The 19,949-nt window shown below is 41.3% G+C and overlaps 4 protein-coding genes across 5 annotated transcripts; 1 reads left to right on the top strand and 3 right to left on the bottom strand.

Moving 5' to 3' along the window:
- Positions 1 to 2,394: 2,394 nt before the first annotated feature.
- LOC115627408 (splicing factor, arginine/serine-rich 19) lies at positions 2,395 to 9,587 on the bottom strand. The gene is made up of 7 exons (XM_030523063.1): positions 9,257 to 9,587; positions 8,813 to 8,904; positions 7,943 to 8,743; positions 5,939 to 7,522; positions 5,736 to 5,902; positions 5,549 to 5,677; positions 2,395 to 5,184 (listed from the first exon to the last, which is right to left on the bottom strand). Exons 1-7 carry the CDS (start codon positions 9,268 to 9,270, stop codon positions 4,213 to 4,215), a joined length of 3,759 nt encoding a protein of 1,252 aa, XP_030378923.1. The 5' UTR covers positions 9,271 to 9,587; the 3' UTR covers positions 2,395 to 4,212.
- A 551-nt stretch (positions 9,588 to 10,138) lies between these two features.
- LOC115627080 (protein regulator of cytokinesis 1) lies at positions 10,139 to 13,273 on the top strand. 2 transcript variants are annotated; one of them, XM_030522629.1, is made up of 2 exons: positions 10,139 to 12,233; positions 12,287 to 12,457. In XM_030522629.1, exons 1-2 carry the CDS (start codon positions 10,191 to 10,193, stop codon positions 12,338 to 12,340), a joined length of 2,097 nt encoding a protein of 698 aa, XP_030378489.1. In that variant the 5' UTR covers positions 10,139 to 10,190; the 3' UTR covers positions 12,341 to 12,457. The 2 variants fall into 2 exon arrangements, with proteins under 2 accessions (XP_030378489.1, XP_030378488.1); XM_030522628.1 differs by having other exon boundaries at positions 10,139 to 13,273.
- A 1,032-nt stretch (positions 13,274 to 14,305) lies between these two features.
- LOC115627235 (zinc finger protein hangover) lies at positions 14,306 to 18,150 on the bottom strand. Its single transcript, XM_030522857.1, has 4 exons — positions 16,817 to 18,150; positions 15,837 to 16,761; positions 15,146 to 15,771; positions 14,306 to 14,873 (listed from the first exon to the last, which is right to left on the bottom strand). Exons 1-4 carry the CDS (start codon positions 17,949 to 17,951, stop codon positions 14,791 to 14,793), a joined length of 2,769 nt encoding a protein of 922 aa, XP_030378717.1. The 5' UTR covers positions 17,952 to 18,150; the 3' UTR covers positions 14,306 to 14,790.
- Positions 18,151 to 18,211: 61 nt separating this feature from the next.
- Positions 18,212 to 19,412, bottom strand: LOC115627236 (probable 6-phosphogluconolactonase). The gene is made up of 3 exons (XM_030522859.1): positions 19,183 to 19,412; positions 18,498 to 18,991; positions 18,212 to 18,436 (listed from the first exon to the last, which is right to left on the bottom strand). Exons 1-3 carry the CDS (start codon positions 19,313 to 19,315, stop codon positions 18,320 to 18,322), a joined length of 744 nt encoding a protein of 247 aa, XP_030378719.1. The 5' UTR covers positions 19,316 to 19,412; the 3' UTR covers positions 18,212 to 18,319.
- Between the last annotated feature and the right edge of the window lie 537 nt (positions 19,413 to 19,949).

The raw sequence follows: 19,949 nt of genomic DNA, 5'->3' as shown, positions 1-19,949 counted from the left end.
TGCAATTTGAATATGTTTATATATATATACTATTGATGTATATATATATATATGTAGTATCAGTTTTATTAGTCTTCTTCAAGTTCTTTCGCAATCTTCTCGCGTTGTGGGGGCCGCGCGTTTTATTTCTTGCCGCCCTTAAAGGCATTCAATTTTTTTTTTATTATTTTACTCAGTTTTTTGTAAACAATTTCTTTCTCTTTTTTGTTTGTTTTTTTTTTTTTGTTTTTTGTACGTCTTTTCTTCACTTTTTGTACAGAAATTCGTGCTGAAAGAAAATTAGTTCCTTGTGTAGACTTCCATTAAAAACTAACTTAGGAGCTCTTCGTTTTATAGATGTACGTAATAGAGATAATATCGGCAAACAAACGTGTGTGAAAGAGAGGGAGAGATAGAGAGAGCGAAGAGGTATATATATAGAGAGAGAGGAAAAGAACTAGCTGGGATGTAAGACTTAGGGGGTACAAGTTGGAGGACCAAGTTAGCTTGGCAGAGCTTATTTTGAGGTTAGATTCTTTGCACCATTTGTTACATTAACACTAGAAATCGATACAACAATTGAAAAAAAATTGAATTGAAAGTTACAAAAATGTATAAACAAATTTAACAATAAACGAATTGGTATGCTTAAACTATAAATGTAAATAATTTCGTGCAGACATTAAATAAATTTAAACTAAGCGTCGAAGAACAGTTTTCAGATTTTTGTGCCTTTTAGGTATATACACATTAAAGTCTTATAGAACACAGATTATATATTTCTATATATAGGCATATAATTAAAAATGTAGAATAGAAAATGTAAATGAAAATAAGTCTCGAATCGAATGAAGTTGTTTCACAAAACGATTACAATAAAAACAAATCAATAATTAATGGATGTAAAGCGAGAACTGAAAAAATAATTGTATTATTGTAAAAATGAAGAATGAAGAACTTACACAGATTTTTTTTTCTCAACTAGTTATTATCACAATTAGCTGTAGACTATGTGCGGTTATATGGTAGAGAGAGATTATGTATATATATATATATAAGATATATATATATATATACTATATATATAGTGTATGTGTGTGTGTAATTGTAGCTTAGCAAATATAAATGGCTCTAATGGTGTCTTATAGTGTGTGATTGATTGATTGATTGTAGCTGTCTTTGTGAGAGTGTGTTGATGCTAATGTGTATGTGTGTGTTTGAATGCATGTGTGTAGTTAACTAATATTATGTAGTTTAAATGCTTATTGGCTACGTCTTGTTTTTAGGTAAGTTGTTTTTGTTTGTTTTTTTTTTAGCTTAGTTTTTGTACACGCATTAAAAAATGAGGAAAGTAAAAATGCAAGTAATTATAAATATAATAATCAATTAGATAGTAATAATTATATGTATATATGTATATATAAAATAATCACAGACTTTCTTTTTTGTTGTTGGTTTGTTGCTGGTTTGCATTTGTTCTTTGTTTGCTTGTTTTTTGTCTTGTTTGTTGTTGTTGCTCTTTTCATTTCGCAAAAAGTGCTTTTGTTTTTCTTTTGTCTTGTTTTGCTTAAAAGCCATAAACGCTTTTGGAATAATTTTGCATAAAATATTATATAGGTATGTATATGTATATATAATATACTTTGTTTTTATTAGTTCGTAATATATAAGAATAATAATGCATGAATAATTTGTATATGTATACATTAATGTGTAATAATTTGTGTATGCGCTTCTTTCTCCTCATACTTCCTCCATCTTCATATTCTTATGCTGCTGTCTAAGACTCTTAACACGATCTAGATCTCGAGGCTTACTATCTAAACATAAACATAAGAGATAGATACGCGCTATGTATCTTTTTAAAGACTAACATTCTTCAATATGACGCAACAAAATTGTTTGTGTGTGTGTAAGTTTTACGGGGAATTATAAAAAGTAGTAATTGGTAGTTGGTAAACAATTCGTTTGCACATTTAGTAAAAACAATTAAAAAACAATTTGCATTGTGTACTATATATATTTTGGGATGCTGAATTGCCTATATAAAGAGGCTGCACTGTTGATTGACAAGACTGGACTGAAGTTGCAGACAACAGTCGCTTGGTTTGCCTATCTCTTTAAACATTGAAAGGCTGATTTCGCAACTACTTACAATTTCTGGGCCCCAATTATGTTTCTATATACTATACTTATATCTTATCGCCTAGACAATCTCAAATCAACTCACTGTTATTTGTTTTCAATTAAGTGCCGAATATTTGTGCTAGTTTTCTCGCATTTGGTTGTTTACATAATTAAGTCATAAGCGTCTATACATATGTATGTATGTATATGTATATATATAGTATATTCATAAAATTTTTGAAATACAATATATATATATATAATTATTATTTCATTAATCAGTAACAATACGTGCTTACAATTAATTGTTTTTGTTTTCGTTCTCTGGAGTATAATTAAAGCAATCCAACATCTTTTTCTTGAAGTATGAAGTGTGGTAATAAAAAATTGAATTAAAATATTTAATGTATGTGAAATATTTGTTTGCATTCGACGAATTCTTGTCTTTTATTTGTTGTGTATATATTTCGTTTAACAAATGTTAACGTCTTGCAAAAAATGTTCTAAATCCCTAGACGATGTTACTTAGCATGATCGAACATTCCATATTCCGCGCACTGTGTATATATGTAAAGGTTTATATAATTATTATAGAATTATAGAATTGGTTTTGCAATTTTATTTGAAGTGTTTCTCATAATGTTACTTTTTATGTTTACAATAGTATAATTATAATTTGATTTTTTTTGTTTGTTTGTTTTTGTTTCTTATAGTTTGTCTAGCATATTTGTAAGCTGTATGGCTTGCAGATTTTGTTTGTTGGTTTTCTTGAATGCACTGCTTCGACATTTTGTGGTAATTGTATGCTGTGTGTGTCTCTACTCTGTTCTGCAATTTTGTACATATCTATATCTATGTATGTATATTTCTATAAATTGAGTACACAATTGAAGTTGTTTTGTTTCATTAGTTTTAGGCCATTACGGTATTGCTTTTTGTATGTATTTTGCACACATTTTTTTCAAACACATTCGACTGAAGAAACTTGACTTGCTATAGCTAAACGTTTTCTGCTGATAGTTGGACAGTTAGTATTGTGTTGACAAAAATAATTATTGTATTGTATTGTTATCATATTTAAATTATAATTCATTTATATGTAACATTATATTGCCTTTATGACTTTAAAAAAAAGTTGTGTATAAAATATCGAGACATTTAGGACAGACTGTTTAAATACATACAAAATACACTGAGGGAAGAAATACTTGCAACAATATTGAGCGATATCAAAAATATACAATTTAATATTAATAATAATAATAATCAATCGATAGTCACGTCTTTGTTCTTAAAAATCATAATTTTGGTTCCTGTAAAATTATAAATGACACAATGTTGATGTTTTATACATATATCTGTATGTATATATATAGAATGACAAACATAATGTTGAGTCTGTTCTTGTTCGGGCGACGGTTTAACTACGCATACTTGAAAAGGGTATGTGAGTAGAGCAGCCATCTTAAAAAAATTAAAAAAAAAACTATGCAAACAAAATGTACAATATAATTTAAACTAATTAAATACAGGTTTATGAGGGTGGGGGGTTCTTCGGGGGGCAACGCAAAAACACAATTTAGCGTTTAGTCAAATTATTGTACACTTAATGCTAATCTAAATATTAGAGATTTTTATATAAATCTATATATATTAGTATATATATTTATTTTCTACTACATTCTACACAATTATGTTGCTTTGCTTGAAACTTTTGAACTTAAGCTTAAAGATTCTTATGTTTATGTTTGGGGTGGTCAATAGTGTAAGGTGTTATTATATAATGTGTGTGTGGTCATCATATATATAATTCAATACATATGGGTTACAGTTAACAATTATACAATAAGAATTGAACAGCAGGCAGGCAAGCGATAATTATTGCTGCCCATTCTTGTTGTTGTTGCTGTTGGGGCATATACATGTGTTTGTTTAATTAATAACTTCATCATATGCTCCTATATGGTATATATATAGAATAGAATCTCTTAATCATGGTTTCATAAAATATGCAGCCAAGGGAAAAAATTAACCAAAAAAAAGAGAAGAAATCATGTGGTTGTTGTTGTTGTTGATGGCGATGCTGGTCCTCCAGTTATATTGTTTCTAATCATGCTTCAAGACAATGCGTGCGGGCGCTTTGTTGCGCTGCTTGTTGCTGCTTCCACTCCCACTGCCACTGCTAGTAACCTGTCGCTTCTCCAAGCGATCGAATATGCCTCCCCCGCCGCTTCCTTTGCGTTGGAGCAGCTGTTGCTCCTGTTGCTCACGGATCCGCCGCTCCCTTTCACGCTGCCTACTGTTACCGCTACCACTACCGCTGTTGTTGCCACCACTGCTGCTATGCGATGATTGCTGCTGTTCGCTGCCATTGCTGGTGGGCTTTAGGACGACACGCCGCTGATTGGAGCCGAAGCTACCGCTGGCGGTTATCGTCTTACGCTGTCCACCGCCCACTGCTGATGCTGCTACTTCTTCGCCGGCATGCCCTGCTGCTGGTATCGCCGATCCACGCACCAGTTTCCGATTACGATTGACTACCAGCTCGGGCGTGGCGGAGCGTTTCGCTGATGTGCCACCGGATCGACTTGGCGGTGGCGGCGAGGGCGTTGCCAGCAAACGGTCCTCTTCTTCCAGCAGCAGCGCATCGTCGTCATAGTCCAGCTCCACTTCGTCATCGCTGGACGTGCAGAGACGCAACAAATCGCGCGTCTTATTGTTGCTATTGCTCATGTTGTTGTTGTTGCTGCTACTGCTGCTGTTGGGAGGAGGAGTGCCGCCAGCGGCACGTGACTGTTGTTGCTGCTGATGCTTGCTGGAGGGCGCCAAGTGTTCGGTTATGCTGCGCTTAGCCTCTGGCGCTATTTTTGCCGGTGTCACCTGCTTGCGTGGTTGCTGCTGCTGCTGTTGATGGCGACTGCGCAGATTGGCCGCCTGCTCCTGGTCCTCGCGTCGCTTTAGCGAAATCACTTTGCGCTCCGTGACTAAAAGGGGCCGTGCCTTTGGCGCGTTCAAGGACGTCTCTGCATCACGTGCCTCATTTGGCGTCGCCGGACTGTACTGTTCGGCACGTTTCTCCTGTAATGCAGATGAACAACAGCCATTGGTGTTGTTGTTGTTGTTTATTTGCTTTAATGTAAAGCCCAAGTTAAAAGATAAACAAATATAAAACGAGTTAAAGGTTAAAGTATACTCTTCACCCTGCACCCGTTTTCAAAATCCTACAACTTAAAAATATACATATAGGATTTTTTGATTTACCTATAATTGGATACGTTTTAAAAATTACGATAATTCTTGCACTTTCAACTAAAAACTATAAAATTTCCCCGAATAAGATCTGATATCTGTTGAATGTAATTCTTAAAGCTTGGAAACTTTTGAAATTGCATCAAGCTGAAAAGCCAACTTCTATAATAACTGAGCCAGCTATCGCACTTACCTCGTGCAATTTCTCTTCAGCCGCACGCCGACGCTTTAACTCCTTGTCGCGCATAATCTTCTCACGCAGTTGCTTTTGCTTCTCAATCTCCAGCCGATACGCTCGGGTCTCCTCATCTTCATCGCTTTGCTGTAATAAATATCGTTTAGCTTAAGGATAGGGGGGCTTTTTTGCAGCTTCTACTCACTATGGTGCGACTGCCTGTTTCATTGCCACGTCCTCGCGGCTCACCCGAGAATGGATTACGAGTGCCACCGACGGGCGAGCCACTGCGCCGCCGCTTTGTTGGCACCGCTGAACGATTCTCGTCGCGCTCACGACTATTGGCACGGCGAAATACGCGATTTCCAGCTGCTACGCGAGTTGTGGTGCTGCTACTGCCACCGCCGCCGCTGCTGCCGCCGTAGCGTTCGCGATCCCTATCACGCTCCCTCTCCCGATCCCGTTCGCGATCACGTTCGCGCTCACGCTCTGTCCGCTTCTGCGCGGGCAACGGCGAGTAACTGCGACCGCGCGAACGACTTCGACTGCGGCTGCGTCGCCGCTCCAGTGTTTGTTGTGTTCCGCTCAGTCCGCTCACCGAACTTTGGCCTGCCGGCGGTGATCGCTCCATGCGACGCTTCTCAAAGTACTGGCGATTCTTGTTAATGAACTCCTCCTGTTGGCGCAAGAGCTCTGCCTCGCTATTGATGGCCGGCATGAAATGTGTCTCCTTAATGAATTTATTGGTGGCCGCCTCGACGCCTCCCTTAAAATTCGGATTGATTAGCACTTTGCTAACGCGTGGCGCAGACGATGCGGCTCCAGGGTTGGTAGCGACTGGCGCGGCTGCTGATTGTGGAACTGGCGGACCCTGCTGTCCAGCTGACGATGGTGATGTCTGCACATTCACAGGAGGTCCTTGTTGCTGCTGTTGTTGTTGTTGCTGCTGCTGCTGCTGTTGCTGATGTGGTGGCATTGGGGGTCGCATGCCCATCCCATTGGCGTAGTTAGGCGCTCCGGGCATCATGTGTGGCGGCAGCGCTTGCAATGGCGGCCGGGGCATACGCATACCACCGGCAGCACCACCGTTGTGGGCGCCGGGCAAAGGCGCCACACCCTCTGGACGCCAGCCATTGTGCGGCCGCATATACTGACCACCTGGTCCAAGATGGAGGGGCTGCGGCGCACCCTCATAGCCAGATGCCCCTGGCACACCACCACCATAGGGTGGTACATTGCGATAGTGGGGCGGACGCATGCCCGGAGGTGGCTGCGATGGCGGACCCTGACCAAGTAGTGCGCCATTTCGAAAACTGGGCGGATATGCGGAGTGCAACGGTGGCTGAAGGAGTCCAACTCGCATCTGCTCCTGCGGGTGGGGCAGCAAATGGGGCGGTTGTGGCGCTGGTGGTGCGGACGCGTTGACCGGCGCATTGTTGGGACTATGATGCAGCAGGTGTGGATTGTGTAGATGCGGGGAGGCGGACATGGAGGCTACAGCTACTGATGGAGGTGGCGGATTGTTGGGTGAGGAGTACAACGACTGTTGTTGTTGTTGCTGTTGTTGTGTTGGTGTTGGCTGTGGTGGATATTGTCCTGGAATGAATGTATTCTTGTTTAGTGTACTCTGTTGTTGTTGTTGTTGCTGGTGTGGTGCTAATGTTGGTATGAGACATTGTGTTGCTGTTAGTGGATTAAGATTTGTGCTCGGATTGGGTGTACCATGTATTAGGCATGTACCGCCGGGAGCAGGATGGGTTAGGGTAGTTAAGGGAGCGGTCATAAGAGTGATTTGTGCATTACCCGTCATGCCATAACGTGCTGGTGGTGGCATCGCCTGCATGGCAATCATTCGCTGACGTTGCTGTTGATGCGATAACTGACCCATGAACATTGGACACGTGGGATTGCGCAGCAAATGATGGCGTCCGATGCCTCGCTGTTTGCCGCCGTGCATGAATCGCGGTCCGCCGCCGACCATCCGCATTTTGTCTGCGAAAAGCATGCGAACATGTGTAAATTAGTTAACATAGTCACATAGAAAGCCCAAAATCATAATTTCTGCCCATTCACAGCATCTAATTCTAGTTTACTTTCGTAAAAGTAAGCGAGTCCTATCAGTACAAAAGCAGTGCTTGGTTGTTGGTGTACTTTAAAATATTAATAACAAAATGAAGGAATTTAACAATTTAAAAAAATTACAATAGGCTTATGTTAATCTTGAAATACTCCTAAAACCTTGCACAGCTTTTAAATAACTGGACTGGTGACAGAAAAACAGACAGATCAGTTAAATGTAATGGAATTTCTTCTTTGTATAAACTTGCAGCTTGCTTGAAAAAAACAAGTTTATCTGTTTACTAATTTTTGTTAAGTATATGCCCAGTATCTGAGGCATAATAACCCACGCACCTCCATGATGTCGCCCCTGTAGCTGTTGTTGGTATTGCGTTGGATGCGGCAGCAACTGTTGCTTGTGGCCGGTGTTGCTATCGGCACGTTCGCTGGCGGTCTTGTAATTAGTGCGCTCTTCGCGCTCTTCATCATCCTCGCGCGGATCTTGCAGCTCAGATGCTGATGCCGAGGCTGAACTGGTACTAGGTAGACTTTCCATAGAGCTGGCCAGCTGCGAATATGCGGCGACGCCAGCACTCTCACCATCAACATCACGATTGCCAGCAGCATCTTCAATCTCAACTTGGACCTTTTCCTGGTCAACCCCATTGTCCTGGGCTTCCTTGCTGCATATAACTGGAGCGCTATCGCTTTCTAAATTGCTTGTTGGCGCTGCATCCGCATTAGGTAGTGGCAGCAATGGCTCCATATTGCTTGTCGATGTTGCAGGTGCAAGCTCTGTAATCTGTTGAACATCGTTTGACACGGTTGCTGTTGTTGTTTCGGCAGCTGCCACAATTGTGGAGTTTGTTGTTTCTATTGTTACATGGCTTTTAGGGCTTAACGTTGTTAGCTCCAGTGCGCAGTCTTGGCTTGACAACATTGTTGTGGCTGTTGTAGATGTTGTTGTTTCTAATGAAGCAGCGGCTGCGGCTGATGGTGGCGCAGTTTTTGCTGTTGTTATCGCTGTAATTGAAGTTTCTATTGGTTGAACTTCCTCGCGTTTGCGCTCCTGCTGACGCAGTTGCTCTTGTGCCCATTCCTCGGCCTCGGCTCGCATTTGTTGCTTTACCTCGCTGGTAACATCTTTTTCCAGCTCTGCAAAATGGCAAAAATCAATAAACCTTTGCATGGTTTCAAGGATTAAAGGAGGGACAGGCCACCTACCTTCGTCTGAAAGCAGCAACTCATCCTCGTCGGCACCCAATAGCGCCTGATCATCGAGATCGTCGCCGAGCTCATAGTGAAGCAGATCGTCACTAGAAGGTAAAACGAATTGTATACACATACACATATATACTAAAGCCCAATGTAACTGCAATTTGCAGCCGCAAATGTCCATTGAACACTACACATACACACATCTCATTCGCACCCGATACACCATACATACGTATATATATATATATATATATATATATATATATATATTTATGTATGTTGTAAATGAACACTCACTCACACACACAGAGACAAACTTTAAGCAGAAGGAAGTACTTTTGAGCACTTTGGAATTTCAACGCGATATTAACAACATTATATATTTTTCATTTCATGATTTCACCACATTATCGGTTTTTTTGGTTTCCATCCCACAAATATGTAACTTACTTAATGTCCGACATTTTGAGTGTGGACCTAGAAGAGGCAGCTGTTGACACTCAGCCGACCGAGCGGCAGCGCAATTCGTGTATGTGTGTGTGTTATGAAGAGAAGTAGAACAACGTTTGTCTACTTTTAACTAGCCTTTTATATCATTTTTGCAATTATAACAGTTTTGCACTTTATCGAGGCACACAATTATCAAAAGCGCATTCGACAAATAATAGATTATCGTATGAAAATAAACTGAAAACGCTGCACTGCCAGCGTTTCATGCAATACAACACTTTGCCTTTTTACGCGAATGTCAATTTTTCAGGGATACCAAGCATGTGTTCCATGTGTGTGTGTGTGTGAATGCGGTTGATCTGGCAACTGCAAATGCAGTCTGTCGATATGTTTGTATTGCAGCCCTACCTTAGTCTGCTTGACACTTAACATATTGATATGGTGTCTTAATCTAATAAATATCGATATATTGATTTTATCAACATATTACAAATTTTTGAAAGAGCCGAGTGTTCAACTCTTTTTGAATAAAGAAAAATTATACTTTTACTTTTCTGCTACTCAAAGAATAAAGTTCTAATACAGCACACAATATAAATTCCACTACTATTTGTACATTATGCATAGAACATACAAATGTATGGATTAAAAACAGTTAAAATATTCTCTGAAAAAAATTCGCTACCGATTATATCAGTTTTTAAATATCGACATATCGATTGTATATCAACTATCGCTCTTGTTGCACTTTTCCAACAGTGTTGCATTCGATTCGGTTTCAATTCGAATTTACCGAAATTTTTATTTGAGTTGGCGTCATTTTTTTAGCTCTGAAGCTGGAAGTTTAGTTTTGTGTCATAACTTTTTGTAATTTCGTCGGCTTACACAAATTTATTGCACTTCGTTCAACGTGTTTAATATTAAATTAAGAAAAATGTCCGAATCAAAGCTAAAGAATAAAATATTGGAAATGACCGCTGAGCAGGTAGACCGCCTGTGTGAATTATGGGCGCGCATGTTTGGTCCCGAGACTCGCGAGGCATATTTAGAGAAACTGAACAGCCATGCATGTAGTATATTCAATGATGTTTTCAAAGAATCCGAGGAGCGATTAAATATCTATGAGTCCGAGATCAGTACGCTGCGCAATGAGGCCGCCGATGTAATGCGTCTCCTAAACAAAACCATAGACATAGGCGAGAAGCCCGCCGGCATGCCGTTGTCCATCTGGCAAACTAAATTGGATGAGAGCATTCAGCACTTGAGGGCAGAGCTGCAAGAGCGTCGCGCCGAAATCTGTGAACTGCTGCTGCAACAGGAGGTATTGTGTGATGAATTGGATGAGCCACCGCTGCCACTATTGGCCGATCCGCTGCCAAAAGCGGAGGAAATGGATGAGTTTCGTAACCACTTAGAGCGTTTGCGAGCAGAGCGCGATAGCCGTACCGACGAACTCTATAAGTTGCGTGATGAAATTAAGCAAGATATGAAGCTGCTGGAATTGTTGCCACAAACCGATGCGGAGGAACGCCTCCTTAATCAACCTAATCACAACCTTACGCCAGATACCTTCAATGCCCTGCGCAAGCTTAAGAAGACCTACGGTGAAGAGGTGGAAGAGCTGCGCACTCGCATCGAAGACATGCGTGGCAAGATCCATGTGTTGTGGGAACGCCTGCAGGAAACAGATGAATCGGTCATGCGCCCGGTGCGTGAGGCTATCGATTATACACGAACCACCTACGAAATCCTTAATACCGAGCTCAAGCGCTGCCAGGCACTGCGGCGACAAAATTTAAAGACCTATATTGAGCAGCTGCGCGTCGAGATTAAGGACTGGTGGGACTTGACGCTCAAATCGGAACAGGAGCGCGATCGTTTTTATGATTATAAGAACAATTGGTATAGCGAGGTTCTACTAGAGTTGCACGAACTTGAGCTGGACGATCTCAAAACGTATTACAACAATAACAAGGAATTGTTTGAGCTCTTTGCGCGCCGTGCCGAGCTCTGGGAACGCATGGAAGCGCTGGAGGCTAAGGCCAAAGAACCTAATCGTTACAATAATCGCGGTGGTCAGCTGCTTAAAGAGGAGCGCGAACGTAAGACCATTACAGCAAAGTTGCCGAAGATAGAGCAGCAAATAACTGAGCTGGTTCATGCTTATGTGGAGCGGGAGCATCACCCATTTCTTGTGCATGGTGAAAATATTCTGGAACGCATGGCCAACGATTGGGAGCAACGCCGTCAGGTTAAGGAGCAGCAGAGCTCAGCACGCAAGCAGAATAGCAATGCTACTCCTTCCACTGTCGGCAAAATGCTTCCACCTCCGGCACCCGGCTCTGCCATTCAACGCACGCCCATATCCCTGAAGAATATGTCGGCCATGTCCTCATCGACCATGTCGCTGCGCAAGACACCATCCCAAACGCATTTAAACACGAACATGAGCGCAGTAGGCGCCAAAACTACGGGAAATCTGCATAAGCGCAAGTTTCCAATGGCTCCAGAAGGACCGAAGCAATCGCAGACACCGCTGGCCAAGCGCAGCTTGCTCAGCAAACTCAACTCCTTGAAAGGCTCGACAAACTCGCTGCGTAATCCCACCGAGCGTCTGGTCGCTACCCACCAGCAGAAGGCCTGCAAATCCCCCGTGAGGAAAGTCCGCATCTTAGCCGACACTATGCGCCGGAGCGGCGGCTTGGGAAGACGCAGCGCCGGAGGCAGCAGCAGCGCCAGCAAGAGACCCCTTAAGACCAAACGTCCAGTTAGCAAGCTTGTTATGCCGCGCATTCACGTGGAATTCGCCACCGATGACTCCGACACTGCCAACGATGAAAATAAGGATAATGGCAATATCGGTTTCGATGCTGCGGCTGTCGAGGAAGATCGCAACGATACTTACGAAAGGTTCGAGAAATGCGTGGAGACTGCGGCAGCACGTTCCTCGGTGCTACCCGTTCGTCCCGTTCAACAAGTTAAGTTCACGCCCAATCGTAAGCTCAACAATAACAATAATCACAATCACAGCAAGAAGAACTTAAGGCATTACAACAATCATCACTCGACGGTGGTGCCCGATGAGGAGACACGTCTCGCCACGTTGCCCAAGCCACGTCGCATGCCCGCCAATAGTTCAATCTCGAATGCACTGGCTGCGACATCGCCGGGCGGCAGCAATCGCAAATTGGTCACAAAAGAGCTACCCATAATCCTTTAAACGGACAGACACACACACACCAAGTTCTTAATATAAGCTAATTATTTGTAGGAAGGCTCACTTTGTTTATTCTATACATATATAAGGTACCACAAAGGGATCCAGCACTTTCTGTAGGACAGCTCTCGCATATGTTCAGACCTTCAAACCTTTTACATTCATTCAACGTAAAGACTTTGACTTTCAATACTCATTCGTCACGCTTAAAATGTCTAACTGCAACCTAGAAATTTATGAAATTGGAAACACTCGACTTTACCTTTTACATTAATTTTTACAGACACTACATACTAATCGGAGAGCTATCGAATTTAGGTGTAAGCTAGCCTGTAAGAAAACCATGTCTATCTTTTCGTTAAATGTTAATTTTTTATACTTAACAGGTTTTACCTTTTTTTTTTGCATAGCTTTGTGTGCAGTATTAAGCATTAGACACAGTCGAACACGTCCTTCGGTTTTTAAGTGGGGGGAATATGGGTGTGGGAAAAACACCTCTTAAAGGAAATCTTTATAATTAGTTATTGTAACTTTAATCTTTAGGCGTGATGTAAGACGTGACGCAACTTAAATACAAATCTTAAAGGCGTTTTTGTTTCTAGGCAGCTCAAAAACTCCAAAATTGTATGTGGCTTTTTATTTGGTTCGAAAACATTTTAGAGGCGATAAAAACAAATTTATTTCTACACATATATACTAACCTATAGTTTTTTCTCTGGCGGATCCAAAAGATTTTATAAATAACTTAACAATTACTCAATATGTCAAACCAATAAAAAAAAGTATTTTGTTATATTTTATTGGATGGTTTTTGTTTCTATCGTTTGAGAGCCGTAATTGAGTTATGGAAGTCGTCATTGAAGTCAAATTAATCAGACACACTCGTATATTAGTACACATATATACTCGTATTAAAAATCGTTATTCTTACTATGATTCAAGTGCCTACTGCTGGACACAACCACCCAGGTGTTATATGCTCTATTTGATTTTATTGTTATTTGTAAATTTTGTAAAATTGCAATTAAAAATTAAAGAATATTTTGATTTATTTCTTTTATTTTTAAACTGAATAAAGGGTATGTAGAAGTCGGGTACTGCTCAATTGGTGTACGCTGGACTCGAAGAATAAAAGGCTAAATAATGTATAACAGGTATCTGTCTGTATGAACACTGACAAAGCAATACATACGCAGATCAAGTATATTACAACCCAAATATATTCCCAATTATCGGAGGCAAAAACATTCTTAGAAGGAAAGCCTTTTCGTTTATAAAAATATTGTAGGAAAATGTTGTATTTATCAGTTTTGTTTTATCAAAATGAGTAATATCATGTTGATTCTAAATATAAAATCTTTTGGAGAATTTTGTGTTGCATAAAACTTATTTGCAAAATTGTTAAATAGCTCTAATTTTTTTTTTTGCAATCACCCCAGTAGATTGTCACATTCTCATATACTTATATGAAACTTATCCTCTCCTACAAAGATCTCTTTACATTATAGGCGTCTGCAGGATGTTCTGTATATTAAAATTGCCACCAAAGAGCATTTTCAGTATTCAATACAATAACTGCAACAAAAGTTAGCAAGCAAACCGTTACAAATAATTAAAACATAATACAAATATAGCATGGGTTGTTAGAAAGAATTAGTATAAAATGTAAATCTTTTTTAAAAGTAGGTTCGCTTTTAAGGCACACCTATAATTTCAACATGTGCGTCTACACATGGATCTTGCTTGCATGATTAGATGGTTAATTCGAAACATAAATAAAAACGGAATTTATGAAAATGCGGACATGTCCAATAAACAAACGTATATGTATATATTTTGTTTAATATAATTTAATTCATAATATCTTTAATTTATAAATACACTAGTTTTCGTTAAAAATGCCGACCAATCGAAGAAACAATTCTTAATACTCTACTCTGTCTTAGAAATATTCAGAGACTGAAGCGACAAAAAACAGTTCTCAACCGGCTTCTAGTTTTCTTCCTTGTTTTTGATTATTCCGGGTCAGAGTTAAATTTAACATCTGAATCGGATGGCTTTCGGTGAGGTGCAAAAAGTTTGTTTTGTGATTGTTTTAGGCTCTTCGAATATAACGTACATATACATTTTAAAATTAAATTGCACAACGCAAGCTGTTAAGGCAAACTGAACAGTAATTTTTACAAAGTTCCAAACCAATACGACTTAACTAAGCACTAGCTACAGTAGAAGCTAGAGTCTATTTATATACAATATCTAACCTAGACCGGAATTTGCGATTCGGAGCAACAGATATGGATGTTCGTGGTCCCGTCGGCTATTTGCTCGCATCGTTTCCGCCGCTCGCATTGCTTGCTTGACTCTGCTGATTTCCACCGCTGTGATTATACATCAGGTGGGCTGATGCGTCGTAAGAGAGAGTGAGATAGAAGGAGAGAGAAATAGATAGATATTATTGTAAATGGCATGAAAATTGTCAATCTATGTAAATGTTTAAATTTCATTAAACAGTTATTGGGAAATATAATGTTTATATTTGGAATAGACCAAATGTAACGCTTTTATAATTATAATAAAATTATATATATATTTATAATATATTTAACCCTACTCTGATTATCTCATACTAATAACATACTGCTGAATTGAACCCTGCTCCGCACTCTACTCACCCATAAAGTTAAAGGCGCCTAGGGAGGCTGTTGCGGCAGCAGTGCTTGTTCCGGACGTTGTAACATCTAGCTGGTTGCCATCCACCAATACCGGCGTTGTTGTTGTTGCTGCTATAACCACTGGTGGGGATGTTGTTGCTACTGCTGCGCCCTCATAGCTCAGAGGCGAATGCAGTAGCTGCATAGTCGTTGGCAGCTGTTCCTGTTGCTGTTGTCGGTGTACTTGCACTACTTGGGGAGCCACATCCTGAGGTTGGTGCTGAAAGCGCGCTGGTGGCAGAACCACAGTGGTTAAATGCGATTGACTGCCATCATCCAGCAAGCCTGTCCGCTGCAAGCGACCCGTGCGTGTCTCAATCAGTTTGTTGTGCGCGCTCAGGCAATGATTGCGCATATTGTAGAGCTGCAGGAAGCAGGCATCGCAATGGGGACACTTGTAGCGCTCCCCGGTGTGTCGGCGTATGTGCGCCTTCAGATCATTGCTTTGCGTGAAGCTCTTCGGGCACTGATCGCACTTATACGGACGCTCTCCGGTGTGGGTGCGCATATGGATCGTTAGATTGTAGGCTCGGTGGAAACTTTTGCCGCAGGTATTGCACAGATTCGGTTTGGTGCCCGTGTGATAACTGGCGAGACACAAAAAAAAATGATTATCTTATATTTAGATACTATACTTAAAAGAGCCACTTACCGTTCGTGCACCTTGAGGTCGGTGGCGCGTGGAAAGGCTTTAACGCAGAAGCGACACTTGTAGGGTTTCTCGCCATTGTGACGCCGCATATGGACGCGCAAATAGTCGTTGCGAGCGAAACTATCGCCACAAATGCAGCAGAGGAAATTTCGTTGTCCCGTGTGCGTCTTCTCATGCTCGCGCAACTGCTGACGCTCCTTGAAAGTCTCGTCGCAGCTCTTACAGGCATAGAGAAAGTCCGTGTGGAGCAATGTGTGCTTTCGCAGATAGGTCTTGCTCGAGAAACGTTTGGCGCAGTATTCGCAGGTGTGTAGCTTCAATTCATTGCCGGCGTCCAGACCCTCGCCATTGTGTTTGCTGACCTTGTGACGGACGAGAGCATCGGCGCGAGCAAAGGCAGCATTGCATAGCGTACACTTGTGATCCTTGTTGCTGTGCAAACTTTGGACATGCGCTTTCAGGTGGTCGCTACGCGCAAACGCCTTCGGACAATGCGGACAATTATGAGGTTTCTTCTCCAGATGTGACAATTTATGGCGCAACAGATGGCAGTGACGCGAAAAGGTGCGCTCGCAAATGTTACAACGATTTTCGGGATTGGGCTCATCCTTGTTGCGACGCCGGCGTCGCTGTTTGTTTGCGGATTTTTGCAAGTATTCGCGCACAATTTCTACTTTAGGGGGTTTTCCTAACTGTTCCATTTCCGCATCTGCATCTTCTTCTTCTTCTACATCCTCTTCGTCATCATCATCATTATTTTCTTCGTGTTCGTCAAAGCTATCGTCATCGCTGGAATCTTCTATGACACCCTCATCACTGACAGTTAATTGTGCCACATTTGTGTGCCGCTCCATGTGGTCCTCTAGATGCTCGCTATCGGTTCTTTGACGTTCCTGTTTAATGTTCGATCCATCTGTCGGCTCGTCTGCAAGAAATAATTAATTTTCTTATGAATGTAAACCTCAGACAGCAGCACTTACCTTTGACCAGTTCCGCCTCCACTTTTACTTCCATATCCGTGTTGGCACGGCCCTCCTCCTTAGCTTCTGCGCCTTCATTATCGCCATTACCTTCGAGACCTACGACATCCTCATTGGCACTAGCCATCTGTTTCGTTTTCCCTTTACGTTTTTTTTCACGCTTCATTCGAGACGTTAATACACCTTCACCTTCGTCCACGTTACCGTTGTCTTCCTCCACTTTCAGCCATAGCTCTGGCTTTATGTGTAGCCACAAAGATTGTTTTGCCTCATCATCATCATTGGCATCTTCGTCATTGCTGGATATGGGATTCGTATTGCATTGGTAGTCGTCAGCGTTTTCATCGGCGCAGGCAGCCTCGTTAAGTACGAATGGTACCGACTCCATCTCATCACCACTCAATGCAACCGCCCCCCCATTGGCACCACCGGCGTGTGACCAAGACGTTGCTGTGTGCTGCTCCTCTGGCTGTACTGCACTCGCTGCTTCCAATTTGCGTCTCCTGCACTTCTCATCAAGGCTGTGCACAGTTCGCATGTGTCTCACCAAGTGATCCCGGCGAGAAAAGGTGCGCTGGCAAATGCGACACTGCAGGTGCTGTACAAAGATATCCTGTTGATGCTCCTGTGCTAAATGAGTGCGCAGCTGACGCAGCGTTGTAAACTGATTTGAGCATACCCTGCATTTAAGCTCGCTGCTGCTACTGTTGGCAACAGAGCTTTGCTCCCTATGATGGCGATTACGATGCATACGCAACTCGATGCTGTTCAGGAACTTGCTATCGCACATCTCGCAAGGCAACAGTGCGACTTGATCAGTTTGTGAACTCACATCTGTGCAATTATTCTTGGGCTGCAGCGATCTGCCCAGCATAGATACCAGCGAGCGATAAGATTCCTCGGCGCGCACCTTGAAACGATAGGCCTCACGGGCTGAAGCGATGCAGCCGCCGCACATGTGATGCGGCAGCTTATCGTACCGCTCGCAAGTGTATCGCGTGCATTCGTTCAGTATCTGGGCGACATTGGCACCCTGCTCCACGGGAGCCTCATCGTAGATGAAGTAGAACTCGTCGACTTCGCACAGGCAAACACGGCAGACGCGGTCTGGATCAAATTTATCCGACGAGGCCATGGCCTTTTCGGCCACTTGTGTTGTTATTTCGCTTTGTGTGTGATGGATCCTGTTTGATTGTCGTCGTTCCTCAAAATGAATGTTTCTTCATGGTTTTTAACTGGTGGTTGTCAAAACTCAATTGCAGTTATATGTATTTTTTCTTCGCATTTTCACTTGTGTTTCGCCTGTATGGCCAGATTTTGTTGTTTTGTTGGTCATCAGACAAAGCAGTGGCAACGCTGCGCTGCAAAAGTGCTGTATAACGACATACGCGCGCATTTAAAAGTACATATAGATGCATATTTAATAGTTAACTGCAGTAAATATTTACATATGTACAAACATACACACATATGTCGATATATAATTAATATACAAATTTTAGGTCATTTTGCTGGCAAAAAGATATGACCGGCACCGTTGTCCATGATCAATGTCAATTGTCCTTTTGTGGGCCGCACCAATGCTGCAGGTAGTTGTTCATCTGACTCGACAAATGCGCGCTGTAACGCACAGATTTTAATTAAAAATAAATATTAATAAAAAACACTACCCGCTGCTTACTTTTACAATGTCTGCCTTTCCGGCACCCATTAGGGCGAAAATGGTATCAGTGGCATTGTTGATAAGAGGAAATGTGAATGTGATGCGTTCTGGCGGCGGCTTAGGTGAATTTCGAATTGGTATAACCAAACGCTTGACCTCAGCGAGTGCAACCGGTTGGTCTGGGAACAATGAACACGTGTGTCCATCTGGTCCAATACCTAGTAACAGCAAATCGAATTGGGGGAGAGTGTTATCGCTAAACTCGGCTCTTAATCGGGATTCATAGTCAGCGGCACACTCATCCAAAGGCTTAGTAGTATCAGCTTTGATGAACTGCTTCTCCAAAATAGTAGGTATTTGGGTCAACAAGTGGGTTTTGTAGGCAAAGAAAGTAGAGTCACTGTGATCATTTGGCACATAACGCTCATCGCAAAAGAAAAACACCCAACGAGCTGTGTCTAGCTGAGGAGTGGATGTTATGGCTTTGGTTAGAAGTTGAACTAGAGAGCCGCCTATATAATTCATCGCAAAACAAAAACAAAACAAAAAATACAATAATAAATCATTCATACACCTTACATTGAAAATATACACATAGTATGTATGTATGTATATGTTTCCGAGTTTGCACCTTGAGAAGGTCACCTTAAGCTCAAGTTGTGACACACGTGCATAATACGTACACCAATAAATATGCACTTACCTGATAGACCTATGCGAAATGAACGACCTTTTGTTAATGCTTGCTTTTCGCAACGGACCAGTTCTAAGCCAAGTTTTTGCGCCAATTGTTCCTCTGTTTCTAGCACAAATGTCCGTACCTTCTGCGAAGTCATCTTAACAAAATGGAAAGAAAATTACCGGAAGGGCAACCTGTTGTTGCCGGCGATCAGTGGAGTTCTGTCCCTTATTAATTCTCAAACTTAATTTAAGCTCTATTTCGTTTTGTTATTTAGTTCGCATTAGTACTAGGGTTGCCGTACAGTTCGAAATGTTGCACTTCAAGTAGTGCAGCAAAATTGATTGGCTCGTTATTGCGCACTGAACTAGTGATGTAAGTCGAACTGAGAACATTTATATATACAATATATATATATATACCATAACATGTGTTTGGGGCATTATATATCAAAATAAGAGCAATATTTATTTATTTCCTTTGGTTTATAATTAAAAATGGCGAATAAAGCAAATGAATTACATTGGGTGGAAACTTTGATATTGAGGTCGAATTTATAAATATTTTGAAATTACACATATGCATTTGTTATAAAGCACCAATTATTTGTCTACTCTTGTATCACTAAGGCATCCCATTTTTTTTAAATGTAAGTTGACTACTTTTGTCTTTACTTTTACAAATAGAATACCTTTATATTCTGCAAAACAAAAAGAGATATAATATACAGCAAGTCTTTACAACACATCGGAATTCATCGATGTTGACCGATACATCGATGGTAATTTACA

This window comes from Scaptodrosophila lebanonensis, unplaced genomic scaffold (genome assembly GCF_003285725.1).
Source record: "Scaptodrosophila lebanonensis strain 11010-0011.00,11010-0021.00 unplaced genomic scaffold, SlebRS2 tig00000092-arrow-pilon, whole genome shotgun sequence".
NCBI classification, from domain to species: domain Eukaryota; kingdom Metazoa; phylum Arthropoda; class Insecta; order Diptera; family Drosophilidae; genus Scaptodrosophila; species Scaptodrosophila lebanonensis.
Note: the sequence above shows the minus strand (reverse complement) of the source record. Positions and strands in the feature narration are given on the sequence as shown.